Source organism: Cyprinus carpio, chromosome B25 (genome assembly GCF_018340385.1).
Source record: "Cyprinus carpio isolate SPL01 chromosome B25, ASM1834038v1, whole genome shotgun sequence".
NCBI classification, from domain to species: Eukaryota; Metazoa; Chordata; class Actinopteri; order Cypriniformes; family Cyprinidae; genus Cyprinus; species Cyprinus carpio.
Window position 1 is genome coordinate 15262561 of NC_056621.1, and position 23340 is coordinate 15285900.

The 23340-nt window shown below is 36.3% G+C and overlaps 1 protein-coding gene across 2 annotated transcripts in view; it reads right to left on the reverse strand.

Moving 5' to 3' along the window:
* The window catches only part of grm8b (glutamate receptor, metabotropic 8b), a 158914-nt gene extending 135686 nt beyond the window's left edge, over positions 1-23228 (reverse strand). The window contains exons 1-2 of one of the 2 annotated variants that reach the window (XM_042752828.1): positions 23034-23228; positions 21137-21922 (exon numbers count right to left, since the gene is read on the reverse strand). In XM_042752828.1, coding sequence (XP_042608762.1) covers positions 21137-21643 — 507 coding nt within the window. In that variant the 5' untranslated portion in view covers positions 21644-21922; positions 23034-23228. Of the gene's footprint in view, positions 1-20488; positions 21113-21136; positions 21923-23033 lie in introns of those variants that run through there. The other variant, XM_042752830.1, reaches the window with a different exon arrangement.
* Between the last annotated feature and the right edge of the window lie 112 nt (positions 23229-23340).

Genomic DNA, 23340 nt, shown 5'->3' on the forward strand with positions numbered 1-23340 from the left:
GCCGACCCTTGTCCTCTTCCTTTCCTCACACGACTCACTACACTGGTGCCGAAACCCGGGAGGAAGGAGGGACGCGCTGCCGAAGATCCCTTGCCACTGGGGTGAATCCGTGGTGCCATCGAGCTGGGCGTTAGCAGTCTGTGCGCCGTGGACGCTCGAGGCGGTGGGCTGGAGTGAGTTGCCGGGGACGGACGAACTCGCTGCTGCCGGCCCGCCCGCGATGGGAGGGGCGGCTGCCGTCCGTAGGGACGCGAGGAGTCGCCGCCGTTCGCCAGGTGGCCGGAGCCTGCTGCCATCCGCCGAGAATGGGGAGGAGCAGGGAACGGGGGACTCCTGCCGGCTGCCCGAAAGCGGAGGAGCCGTCGTCGTCCACCGGGCGGCGGAGGAGTGTCGTGCCGTCCCACCGAGGGCCGTCCAGTTGCCGCCGCCAGGCACCGCGGATTACACCCCAGCGGCAAGGGATCTTCGGCAGCGCGTCCCTCCTCTTGCTTCTTCGCTCTGGTCAGTGTAACTATAAAACTCCATAATTACGGGAAGAAGGAGGCGGGACACCGGCGGACACTCAAATAAAACTTTAATAACCAAATAAATACAAAACAGCGCGACAGCCCCCCCACCCCCGGGCGACTGCCGCGCACAAATAAAAACCAAACACAAAATAAAACCCAGGCCTGGTCCTCGCTCTCGTCCTTCCACTGTCGTCGCTCCTCTTTTGTATCCTCCCGATCTCCTCCGTGGGACTCGAAGACCGGTGTAGTGGAGCAGTTCGTCGCTCATTTCCCCAATCACTCCACCGGCCCTCGCTCCGTTCCCACGCTCTCGGCCCCCGCCCCACTCGTCACAGCGTATAAAACCCAAGGCGTGCCTTGCCCCCTCAGGAGCACACTCGACAAGGAGTGTTACTTCTTCCTGGGCAGTGGCGCCAGGTGCCTCACTGACAGATATATGTAGAGATGCGTGCTTGGCAGACACCAAACACGTTCGTTAGGTTTTTATAGGCCTCGTGTAGAGCCAGTGTCCTCTCGTGTACTCACCTCAAGTAACCAGTCAAAACCAGAGAGGAACTGCTCAGTGGTCTCGCTTGCTGTGCATTCCCCTCTACACAGACAGAGATACATGCGCTTATTTCTGCTCTTCAGTTCAGTCCCCCACAACACGAACCCTGTGGAATTTCTCCATCAACTTCGGCAGCCGGACGTCACGGAGTGTCCAGCGCCAGGCCTAACACGAAGTCGTAAAGTTGCCTGCTAGTTAACCCCTGTGCTAGGCTAGGTGCCATATGTTGTGATCCCAATTTGTGTATTCTTCCACGGTACGGTTCCCCTCTTGGTGAGCACACTTCAGTGCACTTTGAAGGGAACATATACTATTCGCTTCAAACTGGAATCATGGTGTGAACGCCTATCCTGTCATGTCCCACTTTGCAGGGTACATTACATTCGAATAGAACAAACATCTGAAGTGAAAAGAGAGACAATCAAAATGTGCAGAGCAAGGGGTCGCAAGGACTAGAATTGAATAACACTCTCACACTATATGTCTATAGTAAAAAAACAAAAATACACTCTCCACGTAAGCCCTGTCCTATTTTCCTTCCGCCCCCGTTGGTCACAGGGGAACCAGGTGGCTTACTAGGGGTGCTGGAAAGGGCAGCAATAGGGCGCTTTGTTAGGGATCCCAATTCCCGTTGGTCACCAATGTGACTCAGAGTGACCGACTGAAAAGGAAATGTCTTGGTTACGTAATATCCCTCGTCCCATCGCCACAGTTGCTGTACCACCACTGGGCGCCAGGTCACTGGCTCAGCTCCTCAGCAAAAACCTGTAATATTGCGTTGTCTCCTGCTGCCTCCTTCTGATCGTTGCCGTGACGAGCAGGCAGCTGGATGCAATTTATTGCATGCCAATGTGCATTGGCTTCTTTGTTTACACTTGAAAGTAGATTGGTCTCTCGAAGCGAGATTCCCATTCGTTGGTCATCGACGTGACATCTCTGTTCCCTCCTTCAGGAACGAGAGTACATGTTATTCCACCAAGTATTGGTTTCTTAACTCCTCTGAAGTTAAAACATTGATATTGTGTTGTCGAAAAATGAATATATACATGCCTGTAAACATGGTGTCTTTTTATTTTTATTTTGACCAATTGTCATTTAATTTTTTTTTAATCTCTAAATGACAAAACTTTTATTTCATATTAAGAAATGTCTTCAGTAGTCATCAGATCACTATCTAGATAAAAAACTGAGAATTTTAAATTTAAAAATGGTCTCCTTTTTTTTACATAGCATATAATGTTCTATTAGTACAGAAATAAGAAATCAAAGGCCAATTTTTTAGAGGATATATAAAAATTTAAAGCTTACAGTTCGCACTAAAAAAGCACTATTAGTTCTGTTAAACCTGCATTCATTTGAGCTTGTAATAATTATAACAATTTTTTACAGTTGTTTTAGGGGGTTTTGCGTTAAAACCAGAATTTTTTACAGTCCATTTTAAGGCTTTTTGCTTTTGTCATTGTTGGCAATGACATTTGCTTACGCATAAAAGTTAATTGTAAGTCACATTAAAATCATGTTAACATTATTTACATCTTTTGGCTTTATTATTGAAATTTTATTGAAATGTCATTTTAATGTTCACGAACTGGCCCCAGTGCATGTCCATTTTACACATCCAAATAAAAGGTGGACATAATTTTATGACATTCAGCATTATGCCACAAATGTTGTCAACTTGTATTGAACCCAGAAAATAGTAATTTAAACATTTTAAATTTATATTTTTTTTTTTTTTTAGCTACAACCATATAACTAATGCAATATAATTGGCATGAAGGCATCTAAACATTTTGTGGTTAGATACCCGATCACAACAGGCCTCTTTCAGTTGTTAACTGCTTATGATTTCCTCTGAAAGTCTTTCTTCTGTCCCTTGTTACACCCCCAGCTAGTGATTAATTGTAGCGGTCAGCCTGGGTGAACTTGAAAGAACTGCTTAAAACTTAATGATGAGGAATGGGGCTGAGTTTTTCTTTTCCCTGAAGACCTGAATCCCACCTCATAAGCCAAGCTGAATATATATGCCAGTTTCATGAAGCTACAAGCAGTGACCTGCATCCATGCTGTAAATGAGTAACTTATTAATAATTAATTAAACTCACCTTGGCTGTCACATTTTTTAATAACATGTTCACCATAATACTAAAAAGATATCCAATTGCCATTGACCTACCTCATTAATTCAATACAGAAAAATTTAAAAACACTCCAAAACGCAACAAAAAACCAACAACCCTGCTTGCTATCACAAGCCATTTCTCTTTAAGCAGACCTTATACTGTGAAATGGGACAGATCGTTCTGAATTCTCAGGCTTATGAATCTGAGGAAAATTTGTCTAAAAAAGCTTGCCTTGAGATATAGGTTACTTTAATAAAAAAGCGTTGCCTTGAGGAGATAGGTTGACATAAAAGGGCTTTTTCATTTAAGGCAGCCCTGTTTAGATGTCTCCTATGTGAGAAGCCCATGATACTAGATAGAAGTGTAACAACTGTTTAGAACAATCAGCTATGCTAAGTTAAGCTTAAGAGAAAGTGACCACATGCTACATGGAAAAAGCTGACTTGCTGCATATAAACTACATGTGCGATGTATTAAAATAGCATTATGTAATTTGTTAAAATGTCTTTACATTTCCTGTTCAGTAACAGATTAATTTAGAGGTATTCCATGCTAGTTTTAAAAATCCCTTTTACTCTTTTACAATACTATACTACACACACACAGACATTATATATATTATATAATTTTGTGTCTTTTTGCTACTTGTTAAAAGCTAGCTAAGCTACAAGTCCTGTTCAGTCACATTTGAATTTAGAGGTCTCCCATGCTAGTTTTAAAAATCTCTTTTACTACTGGGTGAAACCAGTGACACTTTAAAAACACCTAATACTCATATACTTACCTAAATCCTTATCTATAAAGAAACTAATATCCAAACAAACTTACCAATAAAAAAACAAAGAAAAAGATAAACATACTAAAAGACAATACGTGAAGCACTGTGACTTGCTACATGTACGTTTACATTGAAGTCATGTTCAGTAACATTTCAATTTAGGGGTATTCCAGTTTTAAAAATCTTTTACTACTGTAAGAAGCCATTTTTTGAAATTATTTTTTGAAAGAATTTTAAAGTGTTGTAAAACCTGCTAAAAAAGTGTTAAACATCCAAAGGATAGCTATACTATATGCTACATGGAAAAGCCAACTTGCTATATGTAAGCTACATGCTTATGTTTTCATGTAAAATAACATAATATGCTATAATTTGTTCAAATGTCTCTTTTTTAAAAAACAAAAATATCCAAAGGTATTAACATGAGTGTGTCATTTCAAAGAACTTACTCAAAACAATAAATAAATGAATGAATCATTTATATAGCAATTCATACTTGAATACTTATTCTAATTCTAAACAGCTCACAGAGAATACAAGTCTTTTGGGCTGAAATATTGTCAAGAAAGCATAACTGTTGCTATACACAGTGTTAAACAGCTATTTAACAAATACATTAGCTTTGCTAGCTGCATGATTTTAAAAACTCCACCTTGCTACTATTGTTCTGCCACTTTTAGCGTCAACAATGGCTATCACTGTTTTGTTAGACAAGGTCTCCTGCACAAAAGAGCTATAATTTTAGACTTAATTTTCCTTTTTACACACAGTCTGAGTAAACATGCTGGGTTTGCTGTACTGTATCTCTGCTATTAAAAGATCCAAAATACAAAGTTACATTAAAAAGCTATATATTTAGAGACCAGGATGAGCTCATTTTTAATTTAAGGTCAATACTCAAAACATCCAGAACACCAGTGCCCTGTGATTTTTACATTTATAAGTTCATCATAAGTACTCATTTCAGAGAAGAAATGAAGGCGTGAGAGAGAAGAGAAAAAGATAAAGCACAACTTTCACTGGCATGTATGAATTTCTAATAGTGACCCATGGATTTTTCAAAGGGTCAGCATAAAGCACACACACACAATCTAAAGCTATAGATCTGATATCTCTAGATCTGATAAGTCGTGGACATGGCAGGCTGCATGCTGAGTGTGATATGTCTTGGGGGCAAGTCGGGATCAAACACCTTGGAATTCAATGTCGAGAACTAAAGGAGACCTCACCACACACATACAGTACACACAACACTCAAGCAGCCACAAGCATACCAACTCTGCATAGTACAAACAAGACAGACAGGGATACATTCAGTAACTGTGCCATTTTGGAGATATAAACCACACCCTAGAAATGAATGCAATGGCATTTAACAACAGAATATCAACACGCGGCATATGCAAAAACCTATATCATTTTGTCAAACACTTTTAACCAAGTAGATTTTTTGTGGAAGTGCTTGTGCTTTATTATTGTCCTATATTTGAAATAAATGTCATAATCCATGTCATAATGTCACATAATAAATGTCGTAATGCATTTTAGTGTTTATATTATATTATATTAATATATATTATTATTATATTTTATTATAATAGTAATATTATTATTATTATATACTTCTTAATTTTGCAGGAATCCCTGGATAACAAATGAGCCTCACAAAATTAAGATGTGTAGTCATTCGTTGCTCTGCAGGCCTGAGACAGCTGCTGACCTATTACCTCATTACACTTATTATGCAGATCTATTCACCTGACACTAAGCCGACTGCAAGGACAACCTTCCATTTGCATAAATGCAAAAAAATAAAAAATAAACAACTGACCTGTCCCTAATAGTGTCACGATTTTGCTAAAGCAGACACAATTCTGACTCTGGGTTTTAAAAAGACAATGACAAATGGTTAAAAGCATTAAATGTCAATTGATAATGAAGTTGCAGTGCTTAAGTACACTCTTAGCATGTGGCAAAACATCTCTAATGGCTTTTGAAAAATATGGCTATTGATGTCTACAGCCTACACAGATAACTGACTACTGAGACAGCATCCTCATTGCAATGGAACCTAATAAATAACTGATTTAGAACACTATCTAGTCAGCAACTGTACACATCACATGTTAGCCACATGCTCACAACTGATTCCAATGCAACGATTTGGTACCAGAAGTATTTTTCCACTCACTTTTCCCATAAATATTTTTAAAGTCTTCTAAAATGATTCATAAGTTGTTGTCTTTTCTAAAAGATACAGTACATGCAGTGTACACTTATTAAAATGCATACAGGACAACCTTAAAAGCCTGTCTACGTAGGTTTGTTTGGTGAATGAGCAGACTGTGAGCATGCTTTCTAACATAGTTTAATGCAACAAATATCTCCTCCACTGGTATCATATTTGTTCCTCCTTGTGCATATGACTTGAATATGAAGTATGCAGGACTGTTCATTTCCTCTTAAAGGAGGATGTCTTTCGTGATCACTGTTCGCCTCAGCTGCAAGGACAAAAAGCGTTAGGAGTGATGAGAAGCATAAAACGGACTATGTTCTTTAAAATTGAGTTTCAGACCTCATTTGTGCTCGGCTAATCCCTCGTTCACACACTATTCTCCATAAGCAAACACTTCAGATAATTCACTTCCCATCAGGATGTATTACGCACTGAGAGGCAGTAAGATCTCTCCAAATCAAACCAGACACGGCAGGAGAGGAGAGACTCTTGCTGCATATCACAGAATGGAGGATCCGCTGTAGTGCTGCTGTATTGTTAGGGGAGTAACTTAACTACATTTCAGTATCTCTTAAATCAAGTCATCTATGTCTCTGATGGAAGTAGATAGGTAAAAAAAATATTGCGCCCTATTTTGTCACCCAAAGGTTGCTGTGTCATATCTCAAGAGAACATGAATAAGCATAAACAAGATTAATGTGGAAAGCAAAGCCCAGGAAAATTTGGTCTTGAAAGAATCTAATAAAAATGATTTTGAAATAAGTTAAAAACCTTTAACTTTTGATGAAACAAAAATGAGCAATGGTGTTTTTCTTTTAAAAGGAGCAGGTGATTTAGGCAAAAGTCTACATTTGCTCTCCAACTAATTAAATTACTGTCTAGGATAAACAAGTGAGATATTAAAAACATCTGATTTTGATTTTTTCTTTCCTGCAAGTTAAGATAAAAATAACCAGAAACACCTTGTTTTTTTTTTTTTGTTTTTTTTTTAGAAAAATATTATTATTATTATTATTATTATTATTATTATTATTATTATTATTATTATTTAAATATTGTTTAAATATATTTTTTATGATAAAATGTATATGTGATTCAGTAATTTGATCTACAATAGCTTTTATCATATGATACACATAATATATATAATATAATAATATATACATGATACACAGTTTTATATACACACACACATATACATATATGTGCACACACAATTTTCTCCTGATTTAGTATAATTATTATTATAATTTGAATTATTATTTATTATTTAAATATCATTTAATTATTGGAATATAAATTTATAGGAATGCACATCTTGAAACTTTTTATTCAAATTTGTTTTGCCGTTTTATGATTATAATAGTTAGATATTTTTATTGATGCTGAAATATCACATCTAATGGTGTGTAAGATTCTGTTAACCAACAGGTATTTTAGTCATTGGTTTCTGACATTTCTTCCCAGATGCAAAGTTAAAGGGATACTCCACCCCAAAATGAAAATTTTGTGGGATCATCCGCGCCACAAGGATGCATCCTTGTGGCGCGAATGATACAGAAGAGCATATGCAGCATACGGTGATATGGAGAGACACAGAGGAGACTGTTGACAAAGGAATTGTTTAATAAAGTCGTTATTTTGTTTTCTTCGCTTACAAAAAGTGTCCCCGTCAATTCATATAACCCAGATTGCACGTCTGATGGCAGATGGAGTATTCTGACGACAACTTTCATACCTTTTATGGACCTTGACACTGTTATTTATGAGACATGAGACAGTCACAGGCCTCCCGGTTTTCATCCAAAATATCTTAAATTGTGTTCCGAAGATAAACAGAGCTTTTACGGGTTTGGAACGACATGGGGGTAAGTGATTAATGACAAAATTTTCATTTTGGGGTGGAGTATCCCTTTAAGAAACTCAAATAATAAACTGAAAAATAAACAATCAGTTATTGCGGTCCATGCAAAAACTAAATGATTCAACAGAGAAGCTAACCTAAGGCATAACCTTACCTATACATCTTTATTGTATTTCTGAACTGACCAGCACCTCTACTGACAATCTTAGCAAAAAAAGTAGGAATATTGGACCTGGCTGCAGTGCCTTATCTGAAAACAGAAGTACTTGCAAGAATGTGGGAGCTCAATCGACTGCATACACTTGTGGGATCCTTTTCATACATATGGATGCTCAACCGCGGGCTTTTGCGAGTGGAGTGATCGATTGGAGCATGTGAGTGTTTGTGGAGGATGGGTCAGGGGTGATGATTCACATGCCCCCATCACTGAGGGTGAGTTTTATTCAACTGCTGTCATATGTTTGGTTGTGCTTGACCGATAAGAGGCCAGAGCTCTCATTAATGGGGCCTCGGGGGACAAATAAAGAGAGATCGCTGGGGGATTGTAATTAATTTGGCATTCTAATCCAGACATTACACTGAAGGAGTTTGAGACAACAGCATTATCAGATTAATAGTCAAGTCAAGTCAAGTAAGTCAAGTCAAGTCACTTTATTGTCACATCACCACAGCACATGTGCCTTGTGTGTGAGTGAAATTCTTGGGAGCGTGCACAGAAAATTGCAGAAACACAGTTAACATATAACCATACAGACTTCAACAGTTGAAAATATGCAATATGCACATTATAGTCAGTAATATTGGACATACTTACAGTTAGCATACACATTTTACGCAATATGTACATACATACAGTTAGCACTACACATTATACACCTATTAAAAGGCATTTAAGATTACTTAAAATAATAACTTAACAGCATTATCAGATTAATATGATAGCATAACACTTTTAAAAGGCATTTAAGATTACTTAAGATAATAAATAAGAGATACACATTAAATGAGTAGTTCAGCCAAAAAATAAATATTTGCTGAAAGTTTACTCACTCTCATGCCATCCAAAATGTAGATGAGTTTGTTTCTTAATCAAAGCAGATTTTTGAGAAAATTGTCATTACATCACTTGCCCAACAGTGGATCCTCTGCAGTGAATGGGTGCCGTCAGAACAATAGACCAAACAGCTGATAAAAACATCACAATAATCTATAAGTAATCCACACCATTCCAGTCCATCAGTTAACATCTTGTGAAATGAAAAGCTGCATTTGTGTAAGAAACTAAATCATTAGGGTGTCTGAACTTTAAACTGTTGCTTCTGGCCAAAAAACAAGTCCATAATCCACTAATAATGCTCCATCCTCTGATGTCCTCTTGCTTTAAAATCCACCCACATAATTGTTTAGAACTGTTTTGAACTGTTTTTGCTTATAAACAGTGCTTGATCTGTGCATATTTCTCTCCTGATTCAGACAAGACAAGCTTTCCACTGGAGAAAGCAATATTATGGATAGAAGACTCGTTTTTTATTACAAACACACTGTTTTTCATGTCACAAGATGTTAATTGATGGGCTGGAGTGGTGTGGATTACTTGTGGATTATTGTGATACTTTTATCAGCAGTTTGGGCTTTCATTCTGACGGCACCCATTCACTGCAGAGGATCCATTGGTGAGCAAGTGATGTAATGACAAATTTCTCCAAATCTGTTTACATAAAGAAACAAACTCATTTACATCTCTGATGGCCTGTGGGTTAGTATAATTTCAACACATTTTCATTTGTTTGAGTGAACTATTCTTTTAACTGCAGCATTCAAAAAAAAGGCATAATAACCGTAAGTGATGAATTTATGACTAAACGTGGCTGTTTAAACATACCAGTTCATACCAATCCTGTCAATGGCCCAAATGAAAGCTGAAATGCAGCATGAATGGATCCATTTAAAATCCATCAGATCTTTAGAGCAGAATTTCCCAGCAGACAAAATCCCAATGCTGGATCTGCTTTTCATTTCATTCGTATCTGCTGCTGGTTTCTATTCTAAAAACTATGGTACCACCAAAATGACCAATCCCTCTTAAAAGACTAAATGACCCATAATCAGTACTAAATCACAAGTGTACTTGTAAAATAATAGACAGCAGTAATAAAGAAGCAGCATCTCCTGAACAGCCAATATTGCAAAAAATAATGGCTGTATTAAAACAGGTTTCCCTAAACACTCTCCTGCAGTGCTCCAGACTTTGAACAAAATGGTTGCAAGCATGATAAAAAAAAATTAAAAAAAATTACTCAAATGAACTGATTCTTTTTAATGAGTAAGTCTAAAAGATTCACAAAACAGCCTCAAACTCGGCCGTCAGTTAGCAACTTGAATCAGATTCACTCAGTCAGTGAATCGTTGAAAGTTGATTTAATAATTGACTCATTTTTGAATTATATCTGATTGAAATGAACCAGAAATCATTGAATCAATCAACAAGGTGATGTATTAAGTCTTTGACTTCTAACTGACTGGTTGCTTATAATAATGTTTAAATAAAAATACAACTATATATATATATATATATATATATAAAAATGTATATACACATTGATATGTATTGCATAAGATCCTATATTAATGTTGAATTAATTATGACTGTATTTATTAATTATCTATAAATAACCACCTTTAACTGTAAAGCAGTGGATACATCAGGGTACTTCACATAATATTTAGAACTACGGAGTATATTAGATCACATAAGCCTGTATGCATAAACTAAACATTGAAATGGTTCTTGTTAAAATCACTGAGGCAAAAATATTTTTGGGGATCACTTTGGGACAATAAGGCATTATTCACAGTGTGATTCATTCTTAGATAATGTGCTCTCTAATGAACGGTTTAGTTGTTTAGACATCATGTTGAAGTCTTTTCAATACTGACCTCAAATAACAAGGTCTGCCGGAAGGAACAACATTGGTTTGGTTGAGCTGTGAGACTTATAAGTCACTTCCTACAAATGATTCATTGAATGATTTAGTACGGATATGACAACAAAAGCTAGATATACTTTGAACAAATCAACATATTCATACTTGATATTTAGTGCATACTATGCTCGATAATATGCAGGTAAACAATCTAAAAAAAGACCAATTAGTAGAAGCCTTTGCTTTTTTATTGACACTCTTATTGCTGTTTCCTAAATATTTAATGTTCCTCAGTTTGCAGCATTACATTATGTGGCACTAATTCACAGGCAGCTAATTTACTTGTGTATCATTCATGAAGCTACAGGCACATATACCGAAAATACACAGAAGTTTCACTGAAAGGTGTGAAAAGGTATGCATTTTTTTTATATTAAAACACCTCCTATTTTAATATGCAGAAAGAACTAGAAGCAAGTAATTTACAGGTTAAATAAACAATGTACTAATTCATCCATTTTTGTTATTACACTGATGTTGGTTCTAACTCTAGAAATACATTAGAAAATAAAAAGTGAAAAAATAAGAGTTGTATTGACTACTATGGAACCCTGTTTCTGCAACAGAATTAAAAAATACATTAATTTAAAAAGGCTAAGTGAGACTTAAAAAACCCCACAATTCTAACTTTATTTGTGAAATCAGAATTGGAAAAAAATGCAAGAAACACAATTATTCTGTGGTGAAAAAAAAGGAAAATGAAAACTCACAATTGTGAGATATAAAATAAGAATTGCAAGTTGTAAACTTGGTTGCATTAATATCTCACAAATTTGCGAGATTTTCCAGAATTGTGAGAAAGTCTGAATTTTGCGATAAAGTTGCAATTACCTTTTTTCCCATCATGGAAAAAGGCTTCCATAATTAGCTGTTCATTTGCATTTGATATCTCTCAGGTTTGTTCTCTCGGTTTTGAAGGATGCAGCAGACTATGAAATCTGGCATACTTTACTACTGTACAGTATCAATCCAGGCTCTTTATAATGCCGAAATAAGATCATCTTTGCAAGCCTAGATCTATAGCAGTTTATAATGCTTGTCTCCATCATCTGATGAATAACTAACGCTGTGATCATCTAAATCAAATTGTGCTTACCACCTGGTCTCTGCACACAGTATCACTATGACGTTAATTGCACCAAATAGCAATGAGTTTTGAATACAGCCCAATCTATTATGAGCCTAATAAGATGGAAGTTGCTGAGCTGAAATAAAGCAGCGTTTAGTGAATTCGCCCCTCAGCGTTCTTTCTGTCCTACCCTTAAATTCATGGGAACTTGATGCAACCAGTGTGAAAACTCTATGGGATAATTTCCTAGATGTTCGCAACAGTTTGCAAACCCCAAATTTGCTAAGATATTACTTTCAACGTGGCTTTTTTTCTAGCTTATTTCTCTGCGGAGGTTCCTAACTGCTGTTGATTAGCCCAATTACTGTGGTGTTATCAGCAATTTGATGATGTGGATGTTTCCAGTACACTGCAGAATCTTACATAAGTGCAGTTTGGTGCTGGGAGCAGAGCGAAGCAGAGGCCTAAAACACCCATAGTCTGCAGTTTAGCAAATCTACAAGCTGAAGATAGAACTGCATAGACCCTAAAACAGAAAACATCAAAAAAACCATGCAAATTTATGTAGTACTTTGAGACAATTTAATTATTCCAGGTATCATGCAAAGAATTATGGTATGCTGTATCCATGGCTGTTTATGTATACAATTAAATTATCCCAATTCAACATTAAAAGCAAGTATTTCAGTTAAATTTAAAAATCTAAATGAGGTTTCTTATCAGTTTTATTAAAGGTGCTGTATGTAAGATTGACAGCGAGTGGTTGAACTAGGTATTGCAGTCCAAATTCAAAATATTGGAGAGGGTTTTTTCACCTGACCCCTCTTCCTCAGATTTGACACACACGCAGGAACGAGTGCACTTGACGATGAATGAAATTAAATATGCTGTGTTTTCCTCCAACTGGCAACCCGGGGTGCCAAAAGACAGTTGGGTAAACTGGCAGTGGGCAGGTTTCACAAACTAAAACAAAGGCCAACATTCCAGCCCGGAATGAATGTAGGTGTACAGAATAAACAAGATGCAATGCAACAGAAAAAAATTTTCACAGGTATGAGAATAACTGACTGTAGCATTGTTTTTCAGATAAACAAGTATGTTAACTTAGCATGGTTCTTGGAAGAAATATTTATAAAAATGTGATGCAATCTGCAAACATATTATGGCATTTTTATGCTTTAGTAGAGTCAAAAACTTAAAAAAAACACATAAAAATATTATTCAATTACATTACAAAAAGAAATATTTATAAAAATGTGATGCAACACCATAAAAAAGGATAAAAAATTATTATGATAATAAAATTTTTAGAGGCAACAAAAAAAAAAATCAGAAAAAACAACTCATAAGAAAAGTTTTAAGAGACAGCACACAACATTGGCAAAAATACAATTCAGTAACAGAATAACTCAGTTATTGAGTTTTAAGAACCAGCTCATAAGCGTGGTGAATTAAGAAAACATACCACATTGGTTGCGCTGTATGTTTTGGATTCAACAGCTCATAATAACCATTTGTTCAGGAACTGGAATACATTGGTCACCCTGAATATTTTCGATTCGATAAAAAGCAACATCTCAAAAGTAATTTGTTTAATAAATCGAAATACAATACTGTGCTGTACTTTTGTGATTTGCTAAAAATAAATAGATTTTAGAGTCATTTGTCGATGAATTGGATTACATTGGTTATTCTATATGTTTTTGATTTATTAAAAAAAAAGAACAGGTTCATACATTTTTGTTTACTAATCAAACAGCACTGATAGCACTATATGTTTTTGATGCACTAAAAAGATCCGACTTGTACAAATCATTCTTTTGGGAATCAGACTACAAAGAACACTATCTTTTGCACTGATTTATCTGTTATGTTACAGTGAATTCTGAGTATTTTAGTAAAGTATGTTTTGCACTGTACATTCTGTTGCAGTGCAACAGTGAATTCTCAATATTTTCATACAATGTAGATTCAGTTGAAATGTAATAGTGAATTTGGAGTATTTCATAAGTTTTGTGTTGTAGATTCAGTTGCAATGTTACAGTAAATTCTGAGTATTTTCATGCAATGTTTTGCGCTGAAGATTCAGTTACAACTTTACAGTGAATTGAATATTACAGTTCAACATGTTTTGCACAATATATTTAATTGCGATGTTACAGTGAATTATATATATTTTTTTTACAATGTTTCACGCTATTGGTTCAGTTGCGATGTTACTGTGAATTCTGAGTATTTTCGTACGTTTTGCTTTAGATTCAGTTGCGATGTTACTGTGAATTCTGAGTATTTTCGTACGTTTTGCTTTAGATTCACTTGCGATGTTACAGTGAATTCTGAATATTTTCGTACATTTTGCTTTAGATTCAGCTGTGATGTTACAGTGAATTCTGAGTATTTTCGTACGTTTTGCTTTAAATTCAGTTGCGATGTTACTGTGTATTCTGAATATTTTCATACATTTTGCTTTAGATTCAGCTGTGATGTTACAGTGAATTCTGAGTATTTTCGTACGTTTTGCTTTAAATTCAGTTGCGATGTTACTGTGAATTCTGAGTATTTTCATACGTTTTGCTTTAAATTCAGATGCGATGTTACTGTGAATTCTGAGTATTTTTGTACGTTTTGCTTTAGATTCAGTTGCGATGTTACTGTGAATTCTGAGTATTTTCATACGTTTTGCTTTAAATTCAGATGCGATGTTACTGTGAATTCTGAGTATTTTTGTACGTTTTGCTTTAGATTCAGTTGCGATGTTACTGTGAATTCTGAGTATTTTCGTACGTTTTGCTTTAGATTCAGTTGCGATGTTACAGTGAATTCTGAATATTTTCATACTTTTTGCTTTAGATTCAGTTGCGATATTACTGAATTCTGAGTATTTTCATACGTTTTGCTTTAGATTAATTTGCGATGTTACAGTGAATTTTGAGTATTTTCGTACGTTTTGCTTTAGATTCAGTTGCGATGTTACTGTAAATTCTGAGTAATTTCGTTCAATGCTTTGCGCTGTAGATGTTACTTAGTGTTTTCTGAGTATTTTAAAACAATAGGTTTTGCGCCTGTTTCCAAACAAGATTTTTAGTTACTAATTGTACCAATTATGTAACTTTGATGGTGGCAGCAGAAAAACATATACAATCCCAAACATTTTACAACATCGGCATACTTGTTAAAACGTCTATTTAATAGAATGTTTCTTATTTATGTGTTGATTGCAAAAAAAATCCTAATGCATGGCTACGTTTTAATTGGTCATCCATGGAAAACCAACCTTGACCCCTACCGTATCTTATAAAATAAATCTCATCTGCTGCTGCCGCCGTTGCTCGCATACAGTATGACAATTTCCACCATCCTAATACTGCATATTCAAGAAACATGCAGCCCTCTCTTTAAGCTTCACGCTCTATGACCTCATTTCCTGTTTTGTGCTAAAACATATGCCCTCAGGTGGACTGACCCCACTCATATCTCTTCACTGAGTCAATAAATGACCACATTTCATCTCAGTAAAAGAGAGTTGGTGTAGGAGGCTGGCATGAAAACACAGATGTTTTTTTCACAGCCTCGGCTACAGGAAAGAAACAACATCTTCCACAGGAAAGAACGAATATCTTCCCTCCCCCGTTTCTCTGACTGTGCTAAGGCTGTGTATTGATTAAGACTGCAATGCGACGCTTCACCTAATCTAATGCCATAATATGGACCTGGAGGTGGCAATCATAACACATGCACATCCACATTCATACTTCATTCATGGTTCATACTACAAACTGATCGCTTTGTTTTTAAATCAACATGTCTTTACTAACTGAAATTGCATTTTCAGCTAATTTATTTTAAGGTTTTTGCATTTTCAGCTAATTTACTAACTGAAATTGCATTTTCAGCTAATTTATTTTATGAACAAGCAATTATTTTATTGCATTATTCATTTAGATCCTTCAAGTATGAAGCAATTCTTCAGGTTACTTTTTTAGTAAAACCATTCTTTCTTAAATTGAAAAACACATTTGCACACACGCACATCTGCATTCATACGTCATTCATCCTACAAACCGATCACTTTGATTTTAAAATAACATGTATGAGACAGTTCTTAAAGGTAGCCTATTTACTGTCTAAAAATGTACTTTCAGCTAACTTATTCAGTGATAAAGCAATTATTTTATTGCATTATATATTTAATTATTCAGATCATACAAGTGTGCAATTCCTTCAGGGTGCCTTATTAGTAAAATAATTATTTCCTAAATTGAAAAATACACATTTACACTTCATTCATGGTTCATTCTACGAACCGATCACCTTTTTTTTAAACTAGATGATATTAATTTTTCCTGAGACAAATGTCTTTCTAACTGAAATTGCACTTCAGTTAATTTAATCTGTGAGAAAATAGTCTTATTTATTATTTTATTGCATTAAAGCAATTCTTCAGGGTACTTTATTAGTAAAGCCATTCATTCTTGAAATCAAAATGAAACAAACAAACAAACAAACAAAAATCTAATGACATGAAAAATAATAAAACATTAAAACTAACAAAATTAGATTTTAACTATGCAATTGCAAAAAAAAAAAAAAAAAAAAAAAAAAAAAAAAAAAAAAAAAAACAAGACACTATAAAAGTGGGCAGTTTCTGAGTGATTAAATCACAGAACTGATAAACAAAGAAAGCAAACAAGTGAATCCAAACAGCATCCCACATCTCAAAATCCAATAAAAGCATCAAATGTCTTCCATTAAAGCAATTTGTTCTTTTTCTATTAAACACCCCCCCAACATCACCTCTGTCTGTTCTACTCTGATCTCCAGTGCATAGCGGCCAGAGTGTTTCAACTCTTCCATCTTTTGCATTACAAGCTAGATGAATGAGGCAGGCATTACCTCTGCCCCGACGCAGTCTGCAACTGGTGACCAATAAAGTCATCATCTGAACTGGATTGTGATGTCTCCTTTATTCTTCCCCTTCATGAAATATGCATGAATATATTTCACACTTCTGTCTGGATGAGCTGCTAAAATATACATGCAGTCAGTGTGACTGTCTAAATTATTCTTAACTTTCCATTTACCTGACTGGGATAAAGTGCTTCATCAATGAGCTCTATTGCTGTTTGGACAATTGTTTAAGTGTAGGGGATACAGAATTCATCTTAACATCAACTATTTGTTATAATGTGTGATGACTTTGTGATATGAAACACTGCATAAGTCCATATATAATTTTGTGGTTTTACATCCATTTAAAATGTTAGACAGTTTCTTGCACCAAACAGCTGCGATTTAGAGATGCACGACCACATTAGCAAAAGTCTGCAATATTATGGTCATAATCCATCGTAAAACAGGTCCATCGTCTGTTTTCAATAGTGTAGTAATGTATAAACCACAGTTCTGTCATTACAACTCTTGGAAAGTTTAGCATGGTAATATACATGACAATGATAATGTGCTGCTGCTGTGAGAATTCAAGAAATACTGTAGCAGATCTATACAGGTGGAGCTGGGGGAGGTGGAGGGTTTCTGAAGCGCGTTGCAGCTGCTAGCCGAATATATTTGAATGTTGAGCTGCAAGCTCATTGGCTGCTGATGGAAAAAGGAACGAATCAGCTGCGCCATGTGAGTAATGATGTTATTATATCAGAATGAGTTAGATATCGGCCTGCACCATCTAGAGTTTCATGACAGAGCTTTGCGTTACACACATAAATCACTTACAATAAGTAACTTTCTCTTCAGTTGACCAGTTGTATCCCTGTTTTGTTTTAACCATACTATGTTTTACTCATCAAAATGTGACTGTATCTTCAGAATTCCCCTTACGAAAATTAACCATGGTTTTATTATAGTAAAAGTGTTGTATCCCTGTTTTGTTTTGGCCATACTGACTACAATTTGTATAACCACAGTTTTACTACAAATACCATGGTTACCAACATTTAACTATAGTAACCTATTTTGGTTTTATTTGTAGTAAAACCATTGTTAATTTTCATAAGGGTGAAAGAAGCTAGCAATCAGAAGTCACGCTTACCAGAGGATGTTAGCATTTCAACATAAGGTGACATTAGAAAACATTAGCAATAGCATTTAGTGACACTTCACAATTCTAGTAAAAACCATTAGCATTTTGTATATGTTAACTACACTAGCAGGAACAAAAGATAACTGGGTTGGGTAAATGAATTTCATCTCACTACAACCTGACAGAATTTCTGTAAAAAGTCAATGAGTAATCTACATGATACATCTACTTTACTTTCTCTTACTAAGCTAAGTGCTAGCCTTGAGCTACATTAAATCCAGGGCAGAAACAAACCCAGTGACTTCCCCAATCGCATCCTGTTTTGAGACTTCCAGACACATATCACTTTCAAATGTCCAGTCTCTACAGATCAATGAGAGGAAGGAGCAGAGGAAAGAGAAAAGATGCTACGACGGAATTTCAGGGTAAGTAATCCAATCATATATTTTCTATGTTGTCAGGGACGCTCTAAAATTAAAAAAAAAAAAAACAGCAAAAGGAATCAAGCATCTACTGCCTCAGCTTAAATTGATCTGTGAACACTTGTGACTGTACAAAAAAACAATTGAAAAAAAAAAAAGTCCACAATCGATATCTGATTTAAATGACTGATGCACAAGGTGAAGAACAATGCAGTAGCCAGTCAACAAGCTCAATACGGATAAACTGCTGAAGCCAGACATCTCACTTCTTCTGAAGTCCAAGCCAAGCTTCAACACTGATGATTACACTACAATATAAATATGTTTAAACAATATTTCTCTCCATCCTCAATTTCTGTGGTTCTAATTTCATAATCTCTGCTGCAGATGAATGATGCTGTGTCTGATCTCTTTTGCAGTTGAAAAGGTGAATGCTTTCTTCAGATAAACACGACACCCATTATTTGATCCAATTACAAGCTAGCTATATTTAGTATCTGTAACAGACACTCAATTAATAATGAGACATGAAACATAAGATATCCCAGTGGCAGTATTTTTGAGACTCAAACGTAGAAAATCTTTGCACAGCATAAAGACCAGATAGCAGAAAACTAATCAGTTCAGGACAATCAACACTACTGAAGATGCTTCTGAAAATCTGACAAAGTTCTATTCGTTTATAATCATTAGCGGTTCCTGTTTAGTGCTCAAGAGACTCAAGTGATTATTGATTAGTCCTCAAAACAGATTCAATTACAGGCTACTATATCCACAGTGCTGCCAAAAAGTGTGCGCAAGTGAATTCCTCCTGAAAGTGCATTTGAATCACTCCAAGAGATTACAGAAATGACCATTCCTTATTTCATGTTTATAGCAGTGGGTCACGGACAACAGGGCATAAACGATGATAAATGCAAATGTAACTACCCATATAATCATGCACAGTTAAAATAAGCAAAGTAAATACACTTATGAACCATTAAAAAAAGTGAAGCTTCAAGGAATGCACCAATATGTTATTGCAGCTGATTTTATTTTCAGTTGCCAATAAATAGCGGATTAAAATTCTATAATATTTTGTCTTAAATACATAAAAAAATAAAACACTGAATATGCTACAATTGAATTTAGGCATCATGTACAGTATAAATAATATATTTTGACATTTGCTAATGATTAAATTAGATCAAATTATTAGTGTCTTTAAAGATAAACTTTAAATGAGTGTTACATGTATTAATGTTATATAAATATTCAATATCAGCCAATTCTGAAAATAAAATCAGTACTGATTAAAAGTCGACTAATAGCGTATTTGGCCAATATCAATAACTAAAGCAGAAAAACAAGCTAATAACTAATTAACCAGCCGATGGTTTATAAAAACAATAATAAAAAATGAAAAAGCATGTGACAGTTTGCAATATGTGGACTTTTTTCACCTGATTAATCAGTAAAACCAATATATCAGTCAACCTTTAAAAAATTGGTATTACTTTTCTCTCAGAAATTGCTAGTAAGTTTCACAAAACAAATTAATTGAATATAACATGAAATATAACACTGAATTAAACATGACATTTTTAGATTCGACTGTTTATTTACTATTTACTAAAAAAATCTTTACAGTGCACCTATATATTGTGCATCCCTAAATATTTCACATGTCTTTTAATGTGGACATCAAAGGTTGCGCATCCAATCAAATGGTATTTTGGTGCAAATTTTTAAAACTACAACAATTAAGCAGAGGCCATCATGGACAGGTTGAATGAAAGGCCCTCATCGGGGAAAACCATGTCCAAAACTACACAAAGTTAAACAAGAAAACAACACAGGCTGGGTTAAATATACTATATGTCGTTCTGTGGGTCCTGAAGCAAACTACCAATCTAAAATGTAGCAAAGACCGAAATTACCTTAAACAGGTGTGGGTTGCGCATCCAATCAAACTTGACTTTATTTTGGTGCTAATTCATCTCTCACTTGTTTAAGACTACATCTTTAAGCCAAATCAAGCAGAGGCCAACACAACAGTTTGCATGATGCCTTCAACCTTAAAAACCATGACCAAAACTATGCAAAGCTGCACCAGTGGTTCCTTCACATTTTAAATGTCTCCTTTGTATAACACCCATGTCAGGTCGTGGAGTCTCCACTAATAGGCTGATCGCATGAATCAGATGTGTTTGATTAAAGAGACATGCAAAATGTGCAATGTTGAGGCGGGGGATCTAGGAATGTGGTTGGGAACTTCTGGCCTAGACTACATTAAATATGGATTACATCAGGTTCTGTGGGTCCTGAAGCAAAGCCACTGACCTATAGTGTAGCTAAGACAGAAAAGACCTTAAACAGGCATAGACTGTGCATCCAATCAAACTTCAAGGCTAAGCTACATGATGCCAGATGCCAACATGGCAGGTTGCATGACATGCCCTCAACCTTAAAAACCATGACTAAAGACATGCAAAGTTCATATTACTACAATAATTATGGATTACATTTGGTTTTGTTGATCCTGCAGCAAAGCTCCCAACTAATAGTGTAACATAGCCAAGAATTACCTTAAATAGGCGTAGGATGTTGGCCACCATGATGGAGACGGAGCTTGCAGCTGCGCCTATCACACCAATAATCTTGTCCGGTTTGGCAAAGATGGGCTGCTCGCCACTAGTGCATCGCACATCAGTAGAATCACGCTCGATGAGCGCCTGCACGAAAGTAAGCGACTGTTCCAGGGCGTAGGTGTCGCGCGAGCAAGTGTCCAAAATACGTGCCCCCAGGGTCACGTTGGGCAGCAGGTCAGGGTCTTTGTTGATGAGGTCGATGGCGAAGAGCATGGCCTCCAGCCGATGAATACCCTTCTCCTTCTTCAGTTCCCCGCAAGGGGCGCCACGTTCACCCCTAGCATGCACCGGGAAGAGACCTCCCAGGATGATATCACCATCCAGTCGTATAGAGTGGGCATATTCGGGAGCAGGGGGCACCAGTGGATCCGTACGCTGGCTGACGGATCCGGCCACCCCCGTCAGCAGAAGAAGACAGCCATACCATTCAAAGGCACTCACCATTGCGGCATAAGGTGGATCCAGACACACAAGCAGCAGTGGGGACGCAGTTACAAAGGTGGGAAGCCAGCAGGGACGGAGCACAATAACCGAAAGGGGTCATCAGTGCCCCTCACTGGAGCGTACCGGATAACGGAATCCAACGACAAGGAGACCATTGGATTTGCTTGGAAGTTTTAGGTGGCAAACGAGGAAGGACGCCGCAAGAATGAGATGATGGAATATGAGGCAATCACATAGTTGCTAGCTCCTCAATTACAGAGGTCACAGACCATTAGAACCCTGTGTGAGAAGGAACAGAAGAGGAATATGCCTTCATCAGCAAAGATTGGGCACATTATTTATCAGAACACACATATGCACTGCACAGCAGGGAGCCTCTAAGTGTGAAAAATGGAGAGTGATCAGTGCATTTGTGTATTCGCTAAACACATCTGATCTGACAATCGACTTTTAAAACATGCATGTGTTTATGCATAAATATGCATGCATAATTAGCCTGTCTAACACTTTGGTTTGGAATATCTTTATACAACAAGTGAGCCAATGTGCTCAAAAAATGCCTCCAATAAACAACACCAAAAAAAAATAAATAAACAAAAAAAACCAATAAAAAATAAATTAATTATCCACCCACTCAATATTTAAAGTTGAATAAAAATCTTAAAGGGACAGTTCATTTACTGACCCTGATGTCACTCCAAATTCATTTATATCTTGCATAGACCACAAATGGATATGCCTGGAGACTGTCAGTCTCAGACTCAGACTCAGATGTCACATTCAGTGCAGTTTTATTTTTTTGTATACCGTGAATGTGACTGAAAGGGTCTCTTTTTGTGCTCCACAGAAGAAGACAAAAAGTCATACAGGTTTGAAATAACATTTAGGTGAATAAATGATGACAGCTTTTCAATTTTCTGCATACTGGCCCTTTAAGTACCGTACCTTTACAGTGTAAAGTATGGGCAAAACATTCAACTCCATCAGATATCATTTTAATTATTGCTGTTATAATTAATAAATACGAACGAATAGAGCAAACGGTCAACAGTTTTGCATAAAATGCAAATCATAAATGCCATCATATTAGAAATTGTGGTCAGGAATGAAAAAAATAGCTTTGCAAATAAATAACTAAACAAATAAAATAAAACTTTTAAACATTTAACTGGCAGAAAAAAATAAACATCTTTCCATGTCTAATAATTGTTATTGATTAAATGCATTCAGCATCAGCATCACCACGAAACATTTCAGCAGACCTAAGTTGCACCCAAATAGCATTGCAACAATTAAACAAAAACATTAAAACACAACATCACAAAACAACTCAACTCACTCTACTAACATAAACTAATAAAAATTTATAACACATTCCATGCATTCATACCTGCAGGTGCCTGAGCTGTGCTCGTGCGCTGATCGCTGCTGCTTTGATGCTTCTGGGAGGGACAGCGCGCGCGAGGCGAGCGCATCATTTCTCGCGCAAATACTCCCACTCCGTTATGATTGGTCTGACAATTTGGACGCTTTCTTTGCCCCGAGCCGCATCAAGACAAACTGGAATCAACTGCGAACGACGCATGGGAAGTATGAAAAAGAAAAGCAATGAGCTTATTATTTAGAAGCTCCTTAAAGACCATGACATTGAAGTAATGATCATTTTGTTCTTTATAAGGAGTCGAAAAGGTGCGTGC